Source organism: Drosophila mojavensis, unplaced genomic scaffold (assembly GCF_018153725.1).
Source record: "Drosophila mojavensis isolate 15081-1352.22 unplaced genomic scaffold, ASM1815372v1 contig_81, whole genome shotgun sequence".
Taxonomy (NCBI): Eukaryota; Metazoa; Arthropoda; class Insecta; order Diptera; family Drosophilidae; genus Drosophila; species Drosophila mojavensis.
The window spans coordinates 1,871,824-1,884,047 of record NW_025318907.1 but is presented as its reverse complement, the minus strand read 5'-3'; the positions used below and the strand labels follow the sequence as shown (position 1 = coordinate 1,884,047).

General features: G+C 37.6%; 1 protein-coding gene across 1 annotated transcript in view; it reads left to right on the top strand.

Moving 5' to 3' along the window:
• The window catches only part of LOC6580482 (hemicentin-1), a 206,323-nt gene that overhangs the window by 170,404 nt on the left and 23,695 nt on the right, over positions 1 to 12,224 (top strand). Inside the window, exons 7-8 of the mRNA XM_002006284.4 lie at positions 2,338 to 2,477; positions 2,801 to 2,930. Coding sequence (XP_002006320.2) covers positions 2,338 to 2,477; positions 2,801 to 2,930 — 270 coding nt within the window. The remainder of the gene's footprint in view (positions 1 to 2,337; positions 2,478 to 2,800; positions 2,931 to 12,224) is intronic.

The following is a 12,224-nucleotide window of genomic DNA, read 5'->3' as shown; positions in this document are numbered from 1 at the left end:
ATTCCTATATGATTTTTGGTGAAATTCAGCAAAAAGCGTTTGCTGGAATTGCCTGTTATGCATAGTTAGAAGAGCACAACAATTTTTGTGCTTTTTTTTTTTTTTTTTTTGAGTTTGTGGCTTAGATTTTTGCCCAAACAAATTGATAGACGAAAGCCCAGAACGGCAGGGGGCTAACCAGACAAGGACCTGTGAACCCCGCCAGTTCTATCTCTCACTCCCTCTCACTCTCACTCTCCCTCTATCTCACTCGTCTGCTCGGTTAGCCGCATAAAAGGCAAACGGGCGTCGTTGAGTGTCCACAGGCAGACGTCCTTTCATATACATATATGTATGATGTCTGACAACTGTCCGTCTGCATGTTACGCCTACACACACACACACACACAGAGACTACACAACTCAGATGAATGTCTATTGAATAGTTTGGCAAACAACCGACAAACAAATTTCATTTGCCCTGCATAATCAAATTGTATTAGTTACAAAAGCCCACAATGGACAGAGCTGGAGCAGGCAGGCAGACAGCAAAAGGGAGGGCGACAGAGAGAGAGAGGGAGACAGAGAGCTGTGGCGAAAAATTGAAAAGATTGAAATCGTTGTATTCAGATTTTGTAACATTTTCCGTATTTTTCTTATTTTGTTTTTCTATTTTTTTGGGCAACAGCTCCGTATGTCTAACACTAATTAAAAAACATTTGATTTATGCCTATGAATATGCATTGAATGCAACAAGATACAAATGTATATATATGTATAAAAATATATGCACATCTGTGGGCGTGTCACTTTGCCAAACATTCATATTATTTACATTTACATTCGCATTTACATTCGCATTCACATTTGCATTGAGATTTGCATTTTGTCGATAGCTTTTTGACATGCATTCAATAGATTTTTGATTGGCACCCAAATGGAGTTAGATTTAATAGCATATCGCATTCGTCTAACATGTTAAATAATCCCATCTGGCATAAGAAACTCAAGCGACTTTTAATATTGTTGCCAAACAATTTACTAGACATTTTTTGTGCATTATCGTGTTGAATAAACCTTTTAGGAATTGTGAGCATTTAAATCAATAATGAAGTTAAAAATTTGTGTAGTTAAAAATGTAATAAAAATAAAGAAAATATATTTGAAATAAATATATGAAAATTTAAATTATTAATAATTAAAATACTAAATTGAATACACGAAAATGTGAATTATTAATATTTAATTTTTATTACTTATTTATTTACATAAATATTTATATTTTTAAAGTATTTGAAAATAATATACGAAAATGAAAATAAAAAAAATTAATTTTTTAAAGATATACATATGTATATATTTATTTATTATTTATTAAAAAATTAAAATTACGAAAATATAAATTTTTAATAAATAATAAGATTTAAAATATGATACAAAAATATGAGTCTTTCATATTAAATCATTTTAAGATATTTTATTTTACAATAGGTATTTAAATTTAAAAAATATAAGCACTATAGAATTATATGGGTTATTAAAAATGAAAGCTTTTAGTGTATATGTATGAATAATATAATAAGACATAATATATTAAAAAAAAAAAAAAAAGAGAGAATTTGCAATAAATTAAATTTTTAATAAAAATCGTTATTATATTTTTTAATTTACAATAAATATTTGTTCACCTAAAATTATTTATTTATGTTAGTTATGTTTTTCCAAGCAGACGATATATCGCTGTTAAGTTGTATTTAAATATTTTATCATTGTATATTTGCTTTGGTTTTATGATTATTGATATTAATAATACTGACTTGAATTCTTTGCAATTGCTATCCACTTTCCCATTTCTATTTTAAAATGTATTCTTGACAAACTCATACAAAATATTAAGTAAATATTATGTTCAGTTTATAGCTTCCATTATTATTGTCACTTAATTATTTTTGCCGGCATGCAATTTGGCAAGATGTTTTTCGCTAGACTCAAACAAAGTGCCTTATTTTTGTGGTGAATGCTGAAGAGCATACGGGGAGAGTAGAAATAAAAAAAATAGAAAAGAAGAGACAACACACATTTGCATTTAGTTTAATTATAAAAGTTTCTTTCTGCTGGCGTTTATTTTTGTGTCGTAATTTTTTAATTAAAAAACTATTTTGTAGATGTTGCCACAGTCGCCAGTCGCCAGTCGCTAGTTGCCAGTTGCGAGTTGGCAGTTGCCAGGCGACGGCAGACGGCAGAGGGCAGACGGCAGACGGTAGACAGGAAAATAACTAACCGAAAATCTCATCGTATCTGTGTTTTATATCCATTCTTATAACCCTTGTCTCAACCGCTCCCCTCCCCTCTTTGCAGATACGCCCTCGTTTGCCATCTCGCGCACACCTGGCTTTGGTTATCCGCTGCGCGAGGGCATCGAAGTTAGCCTCAAGTGCGATGTCGACTCAAATCCTCCGAGCACGCCGCGCTGGCAGAAGGACGACGGTGACACGCCGGTAAGTCTTATAAAACTTATGCATACGTAGGCTCTCCGTCCTTGGCTCAGCATCCTCCCCTTGCATTTGGATTTTGCGAGCACTTTTGTGATTTTTGAGCAAGGAGCAAGTTTTAAATGGATTTTCGTGCAGTTGTCGCGTAAAAAGTTCTTGGACCAACTATTTGCCTTGCCTTAATTACCAAAAATTGTTTACGCATAAGACCGAACGAAACTCATTTCCCCGCCCATCTCCCAGCCAAATCTGTCTCAATTTTTCACTCACTCACTCACTCACTCAGCTCTCATTCTTATTCTCGCATCTCCTATCTCTTTTGTTCGCAGGTACCACAAACTGGCGATGGTTTTCTCAACTTTACCTCCATTCGACGGGAGCATTCCGGCTGGTATAAGTGCACATCCCGGCATCTGAACTTTCAATACTCCTCGATTGGCTATTACCTCAGCGTGCGCTGTAAGTACCACCGCGATTACAAGCACTTCAAATAAATAAGCGCTCGTATGCGTGAAATTGCCTTCAAAATGGCGCGTGATAATATTTTCGCCATTAGTTCTCATATAATACAACAGCAAAAAAAAAAAAAAAAAAAAATTAAATAAATGTTCCACGCCCAAAAAAAAAAAAAAAAAAAAAAAAAAGAATTGCGAAAAATTGCCAAAAATTGCTGCGAGGCTTTAACGACACTCGCACATGCTGCGTCCCATCATCAAAATGTTTCGTCTCATTCCTGTTCCACTGCCTGTCATCCCCCCTTGCTCCACTATAACTCGCGCTGATGATGCTCCTGCTGCTGCATACTTTCAAGCATTTCGCTACCCTCCATATTCCATATGCAAAATGTGGCAAATTTCATTGGCACTGGCATTGGCATTAAGCGGGTGTGTGACACTGTCAACCCTCTGTCTGTGCATCACAAATACATGCCCACACACACACACACATACACTATTTATGCTTGTGCGCCATTTTGCTGTCAATATTTTGCCGTTTTGCGGCTCAAGATTTGTGTTTGAGCTGCGAGTTGTCAGTTTGAGGCACATTTTACGCGCTGAACGCGTGTTAATGCTTGTAAATATTTTTATTATTATTTTTATTGAATTTATGTCGCTGACAGAAGCCACTTTGCTAGCAAATGACGTCGCACAGCTGCCTAAAAGCCGGCGACCAAAAATGCTTTCTTGGTCTATTTTCTCTTTCCTTGTGGAATGGCGCTAAACGAAAATCAAATTTGATTAGCTAAATGGGCATGCGATTTTTTTTTTTTTTGAAAATAGAGGCTTATTTGTAGTCCTCAAGAAATTTCTAGAAATAACAGAAGTGAAGCTGTGGCACATCCAAAATTTATAAAAAATATTCATAGCAGATTAACAAAATATAAAATAAAGCCAATAAAAATTGAATATTCAAATTATCTGATTTTATAAAAGATGTATAGCTGGAAATAATATTTAATAATTTCAGTATAAATTGCAGGATTTTTTTAAACTAAGAGTGCTGTGGTACATCCATAATTTATTAAAAATATTCATAGTATATTAAACAAAATATAAAATAAAGCCAATAAAAATTGAATATAAAAATTATCTGATTTTATAAAAGATGTATAGCTGGAAATAATATTTAATGATTGCAAAATAAATTGCAGGATTTTTTTAAACTAAGCATAATTAATTGAATTTAAATTTGAGTTCACGAAATAACCAATTTTTTCGCTCAGTGCAAATCTTCCTTTTAGAGCTAAATGTAAAAAATGAAAAATTTAAAAGTAGATACAGTCCATTTGTTAACTATCTGAGTAGAGATCACTTGTGCCGCCCAGTTTACGCCCACTAACCCAATCAATACGTTCCGCCCACAGGCGGAGGCCCCACAATTCGTTAGACTCTCGCTCATCAATCATGACAAACACAAAATGAGTGCCAGAAGCCGCATAATAAAGGCGAATGGCAATAGCGCAAGACAGCAAAGTACATAAACAAAAACCAGGCAAAAGAAAAATAGCAAAAACAATGAAATATATACGTGTATAAAATATATATGTATGTGTATATATATATATATATGTATATATATATTATTGGTAATAACAACTTGACAAAGTGTTGGCACTTTTTTATGCGAATGCCGCCGCAAGGCACTGTTACGCCCACAGGCCAAGCTGGCCCTGGGGAAAGATTTTCGTCTACGTTGAAAATTTGATGCGGCTGCAAGAAAACGGACAATGTAGACAAGAAAATGCGAAAGGCATCCTGACAGGCGGCTGTCGCTGCTCATTATGGGAAAACAAATGCTTTATTAATAAAAATAAAAGCGCCCGAAAAGGCCAAGAAGTGAAGGCAAAAACACGCACCAGGCCTTACGGTCCGACATATCGACATTTATCGATGATTGATGTGCCAGGCCGTCCACCATAGACCCTTTCTCTCTCTCTCTCTCTCTCTCTCTCTCTCTCTCTCTCTCTCTCTCTCTCTGTCTGGTTGTCTTTTGGGTGAGGCTTGCCGAAAAGTTTTCCCGTTGATTTTGAAGCGAAATCTAATTGTGAGAGACGTTTGGCGGGGCTTGTTCGAGGGTTACAAACATGGCAACATGTTAAGCACATAAATCAATTTGTAAAACGTTTACGAAACTGCCAAATGGCAAATCGAACTGGCAGCAGCCAGCATATAGAACAAAAGCCCGCACAGATCCACTGCAGCAGCAGCAGCAGCAGCAGCAGTAGCAGCAGCTGGTGTATGTGTGTCTGGGTGTGTGTCTGTGTGTAGGTAGATAAAGCTGAAGGCAATATCTTTAAGATATAGTATTCAAGGATTAGCTGTCATAAACTAGCAAACAGCTGCACAGCTTTGATAAATGGCGCTTCAAATAAAAACTGAGAAAATTGCAAAATTTTAAGCCCTCATAACGTATCGTCCCAAGGCTCCCGCCCCAAAGGAGTGGGGTGGGGCGGCAAACCGAAAGCGGTTGCAGAATAAGAAAAAAACTGATAAATCGCATTTTGATTTTAAGCATCCGCTGGCAACAAATCGAAAAGAAAAGAAAAAACAACAACAACAACAGCAAAACCGAGCAGCCCAGACAGACGTTTGAATGCGCGCTTAATTGCTGACGATATGTTTTCTACGTAGCTGCCGTACCGCACCGCCCCCGCGTCGAGCAGCCATTGAGCTGGAAAACGCCGCGCAGGTAGCAAAAGAAAACTTTGCTTTGGACAAAGACAGGACAGGACAGGACAGGACGGACGGACGGAACGGCTGACAAAATGCAATGAAAAAGCAATCAGCGTGCTACACGACGACAGCGCCCAAAAACTACAGGACATGCCAGGACTAGCTGAGGACGAGCGGCTAAAGTCAACAGCGCGAGCAACGTCGACGATTACAAAAGTAGGCAATTTGACGTAGTTTCTCAAACTTTGGCGCTAGCCACTTCCATGTGATTGATTTGCCGGCAGAGCCGGTCGAAGGACGCGTCCTAGCTATCATGCAGCACCCGGGACAAGGACGGCCTGACGACTTACGGACGCGCTGAGCTTGTTAAAACGTCGCTAATTTGACACGTACGTCAGCCGAGACTGGCCAACAAAAAGTGGCAATAGCTGCGGCAGTGTATAAGACACATCTGCGATTGGCCACAGCTGGCGTGGGGGGGGAGCGGGTGAGGGAGGCAGAACTGAAGGTTCAGGTATGTCCTCGACAGGAGTTTGTTTGGCTGCCTCATTAATGAGTTAAAGTTCGCATTGAGGCTAATTAATGTTGAGTGGCCTGCACCATGTTTCTGACGTTTGGCTAACAAAGTGCAATTAGGAAAAGTTTTGGATTAGAAAAATGGATATGAAGCAACTTCGATGGCCAAATCGATTTGTCTCAGACTTATTTGAAGAGTTTTGATACTGGCTGAAAGGAAAAACAAAATGTTTGGTTTCAATAGACCGAATGGTATAGCAAAAGAATTCATGCTCAAGATTTCTTTTCATATAAATGAACTTATATTTTTTTACATTAGATTAAAAAACAATTATTTAATTAACCATTAATGAATTAATTCTTTAAATATTAGATTTTTATATTTTAATTTATTATAAAATAACATTCATTAATTAATTCTTGAAATACTAGATTACAAATTTAATTAAAAGTCTTGGAATTCATGAAATCATTCATAATATCCATAAAAACCATAATATAATTACAATTTATTAGATCTCGCAAAAATGCCTCTGCACCATCGTAATATTTCTGTTATTTAAAGGTCTTACAAACTCAAATCATATATTTAGCTTGGGGTGTCTATTGTTAGCCTTGTTGAAACCAATTCTCAAGTACTTTCATTTCTTACTCTCAATGGGTCCGCGGAGAGCTCTGCGGTTACTTAGCAGCCGTAACCAGCGCTAAACTAATTTGCTCAGCCAACTGTTATAAAAATGCAAGCCATCGAAGACTTGAATGTGTCAACCCCTATACCTAGAGCAATGCACCCCCTCATGCTGCCCCAACCACCTATCGTCTGAGATGAGAGAAAAAGAAACTACAAACAATGTGCGCAATATTTGTGAGCGTAAAGAAAGTCCCCAATAGGAAAAACACATTTGTCCGCTGGCTCTGAGGGTCTGAGGGGGCATTACAATAAAATTTAATTTTACACGCTATCGTAAGCATTTCTCTATCCACCCCTCCCCGTCCAAGCATTGCTTACTTCATACGCCTCAACTGGCTATGGCTACGGCTAATCGGCAATGTCCTTGCGCATGTTGTACATTATCCTTTGTCATGCTGGTTATCGCGGTTTAACTTTATCGTTAAGTTCGTTCGCCTCTTCCACGCAATATGAAGCATTTTTCTGGCTTGCTCGGCCACTTTCTCACTCTCTCGCCTCTCTCTCCCACTCTCTTCCTCTTCTGGGCAGCTGCCCTTTGAAGTATAAGTATGTTGGCCCTTTTGGATGCCCCGCTTGAATTTCTGTGTTTATCGGCGCGCACGATTATTAGTTTTCTGTTTGCTGCTTTTGTTTTTATAGCCGGCGATTACATTTCGGTATATGTTTGGTCTTTAGGGCTGGCCGAAAATTCCCTTCCTCCCTCTCACTCTCTCTCTCTCTCACTCTCTCTCTGTCTTTCGTCTGCGTCAGCCGGCTGAGGAGCCAGCACAAAAAGATTCGCAATAAAATTTTATTTGACTTGTTTTTATTTGGCTTGAAATGAAACCCAAAACTCATTTGGTTTTTCTTTACTTTCTGCTCTGCTGTCGCTTCCGACCAGTTACAAAAATATTAAAAACTCATTGTGGATAACAATCTGGAGTTTTTTATCGTCTGAAATAAGCGTGAATTAGTGTTAGAATTATATTTGAATAGCTTTTATAAGTGTTTCGCATATTTCAATTTCTACAAATTTCATATATCTACGTACATCTATTCAATATATAATTTTCGCTTTGAGCAATTTAAGCTGATGGAATTACATAATGAGCTAGTGAGCTGCTTCGATATTTATTGATTGGAATAAATGAGAAGAATAATTTAAATAACAATACATTATTAAATATATTATTAATAGCCGTTTCATATAAAATAAAAATAATATAAATATTATTAATAAATATCAATATATTACCTGGCTTTTTTTTCTATATATAAAGAGGTTTCTTTTTTTTAAAACGTAAAAGTCTAACAGATATTTAATAAATATAAGAGACAATCAGAATGTATTTTTAAAATATTTTAATTTAATTTGGAAATTGACTTATAATTATATTATTTTTTTGTTACACTTACACTAATTACTTTTTATAATTATTTATTATCACTACTATTTATTAATTTTTTTAATTTGTATTATTAATTTATTTATTTTATTTTATTTATTTATTTTGCTTTTTTTTTACATTTCATATGTTAATTTTTTTATTTTTAATGTGTTCGATATATTTATCATTTTCCACTTATATTTCAAAACCTTTTATGTATTTTTGACTTTGTTATTTCCTTTGTGACTCAGTCTTCATATTCCATTCTCATGCACGTTTCTTATGCTTATCGATTATTATATTTTCAAGCTTTCTCTCTCTGTTTCCCGCATCACATCCAGTGCAATCATCTTCAATTTCAGCTCATTGCAAATTAATCGCATAGACAGTAGATGTAATCCCCCACGCTTAAGCGACGCCAGCAGAAACCGAAAAAGAGTTCTATATATATACGTACACATACTTACAAGTATATTCTCCTAAAAATAACGGCACATTCTATACAAGCTGAAACGGCGAACAGAAATTAAAATTTATAACCAAGACACAAACGCAATCAGATGCACCCACCACAGAGCGCCTTCGCTTCCACTTGACGAGGCATGCCGCACCGCCCCCTGCCTTTAGCGTGGGCATGGCTTCCGTTCGCTGTTTATGAAGAAGCTTGTAAGTTAAGCTGATTGCTGCCTCAGCTCTCTGAGCTGTTGCTACTTCATATTCATGAATAAAAATGATGTTGCACTTTTCCAGACGCCAAATGAAAATGAAAATGAAACGTGCAGCCGGCGAAAACAGAAAACTATTTAGAATTATGAGCGAAGTGAAGTGAAGGTATACCCAGGCTTTCTTGACCAGCAGCCGTGTGCGTAAACAAGTTAATAACTTTTCAATATGTAAACGACAGCAATGCGTGTTTTGAAGGATTTATGATCCGAGCAACACTCCCATTCAGCACAAAGGAAGTGTGTGTGGACATATTGACGTGGCTGATACACTCTGTCTGGTTGCTTAAGCAGGGTGCGGATACAGGGCGAGGATTTTCGGGCTGCTCTGTGCTGTGACTGACTGGCCTGCATTTGGCAGGCGGCACATAGCCCCTGCCCCTGTCCAGCCCATGCCACATGCCACAGCCCAGAATTCAACGCACTTCAGCACTTCAGAGTCCTTCAGCCTGGCCGGCGCTGGGCGGCTTGCGAGGAGGGGGAGGAGGAACTACTTGAAGGCAACGCCAACATGCTGATGATGATGCTTTATGATTAATGATTGGTGGCGAGACCCACTACAGCCCTCCAACGCCAACGTCAACCCCTTATCCCTTGAAATATGATGTAACTCTGTCTCACTCACTCTCTCTCTCTCTCTCTCTGTCTCTCACTCACACTCAGCGCCTGGCGCTGTCTGGCATATTGATTCCTCTTGTTTGCATTAGTGTTTGTTGTTTGCTCTTCATATTTGTTGCCGTTCTCTTGTTCTGCTTCGGATTTATATGCCATGTGGAAGACATTCACGAGTCTTCACCGTTCCCATCAATCCAACTCCGACCCGAGCCCCTCATCCATGAGGACATATGGACGTTACTTGATGCACATTTGTTTGCTTTTGTTTATTTGCTTTTCTTTGCTCCTCCTTTCGGCTGTGGGCAGAGCTCGTTGCGGATTGTATATATATACTTATGAATGGCCATTGAGCAAAATATGCGTGGAACAAGTGCTGTGAATTATGTTATGCAATGTGTGTGTGTGTGTGAGAAGCGAGGGGATAAATGTGAAGTGTAGAACTTGAGCAAATTTTATATATATTTGAGTAAAAACTTGGACTCTTGAGTGGTTGGCTTAAATCGAGAGTGAACTTCGGGTGAAGTGGCAAAGGAGTTGGTTCGTTTGAAGCTGTATGAAGACTTGAAACATATTTGTGTTTATTACAATTAATTTTACTCAAATGTGACTCAAATTTGTGAGGTGGATGCAAAGAAAGTTGTAAATATTCTTGTGATTTTCTCTCACTTCTTTTACAGAGCATTTCCCTTCTTTACATTACTTAATTTTATTTTAATTCCCATTGTACATAATCCATTTTAAAAGTTCTGGGGCTGCAGACAAATGCGTTTTGCAGTGCTTCTTGGAGGCAATTCGCTGATGGTCGGGGCGCTAAAGAGACAGTTGTTCAGAATTAGGCCATAGGATTCGATTGTAATACTGTGGACATTGGCCTAGTTGGCAAAGAGCATAATGCAATTGCCAGTTTCTAGAACGTATTGGACCTTGGCCCAGGGCAGATAGTCCGCCTGCTTCCCCGTGGACTGCCTGAAGTAGTCGCCCTCTTGGCCCAAACTGTTGCCCGAGTTCCAGAAGCTCAGCGTGAGTGGCGCGACAATGTTGAGCCAATCGTTGAGCTGCTGAAGGTCTTCTAAACTCTGCAGGTTTATCACATTTGCGAACTCTGCAGGCTTATCACATCGAGCGGCAGCTGCGTTCCGCCTGAAACTAGTTTATTTCGCCGCTCACAATCTGTAGGCATTTGTTGCCCACTCGAGTGTAGTTGGCTGGACAATTGAAGTCCGCTCACGCAAGCACAAGCGCCAAGATTAGGCCAACTACTGCAAAAGCAATTATTTTTGGCCAAAAACAACATGTTAACTAGCGCACACGAATCTGAATAACTGAGGCTAATAAAAGGTGTTTAAGTGTATCATCGAGCTGATAAGAATTACAATAGCAAGTCGTTTTCATCGCACCCATAATACAGAGATAATATTAAAGGTGATCGATTGAACTGAATTTTCATGTATTTCCATCGAATTCACAAAATCTTGCATTGCTTTTAAGAATTTAGTAAAATAATTATAACTGATAGACTGATATATCTCAGATATTCAATATATATATATAAATTGTATAAATAGGGCATATATAAGTATTAAATATTAAATATGAATATACGCCCACAACAAATTGTAAGAATTTTGGGTTTTAGATTACCAAATTAAATATATTTAAGAAATAAAGAAATATATATATTTTTTTTCACTCATATTTCATTATTTTTATTTTTTTATTTTTCATATTTTATTTTATTACAAAATAAATTTTTTTTATTAATTTATATATTATTTTCCATTTTTTATTTCATTTAATTAAAAAATAGTAATAATAATACTTAGTAAAAAAAAAAGACAAATATATTTACGTATTGATTTATTTATATATATTCCTTTTTCCCCTTTCTTAAATTCTTTTCTTATTTTGTTTTATCAGATTTTCCCATTTTCTCCTAGCTTCCAGTTTCTTCTAGCTTCTCAGCTCTTTCAGCCTAATATTGCATGGACTTTAAAACATAATCGAATTGCGTTCGCATTTCATCTTTTGTTTGGTCTTATTATTTCCTGGCGGTGCCCATTCTGTTGCCACCCCCTCTTAACTATTATCTAATTTCATAATATATCAAATGCCTTCCCTTTCAAATTACGCCTCGCAACGACAAACTCTCGCCCAAGGGCGACAAACGGCGAGTTCCATTTTACAATTTGCAGTCTCAAATTCTTATCAGTTGCCATCAAACAAGCCGCGAGCATTGTCCATTGACAAATGTCTGTCAGTCGAGCTGAGCTCATTAGACATTTTATAGACAGCCGTCAGGCGGACTCGGAGAAAGTGACAGGGAGAGAAAGTCAGCGGAAGAGAGAGAGAGAGAGAGAGAAAGAGAGAGGGCATCCTCATTCATTCTCTCAATTTGCTCAGAGTTCTCACTTGTCAATTTGTGCAACGAAACGTCGCTTTGTCTTTTTTTGTGCTCGAGCAATAAAAAATGTTTATAACTACGTGATTTTGACTAAGCAACACGCCTCTTCCCCGCCCTCTCTCGGCCTACATCCTCCACCTCAATGGCCATCGAGCAGCACCCCGCAGACAAAAACATTTTGCGCTATTGTCAGCAATAAAATTTGCAGGGGTTGCTGACCGCGCTGAGGGTTGTTCCACCCCAGGCCCAATGCCAACTGATTGACATG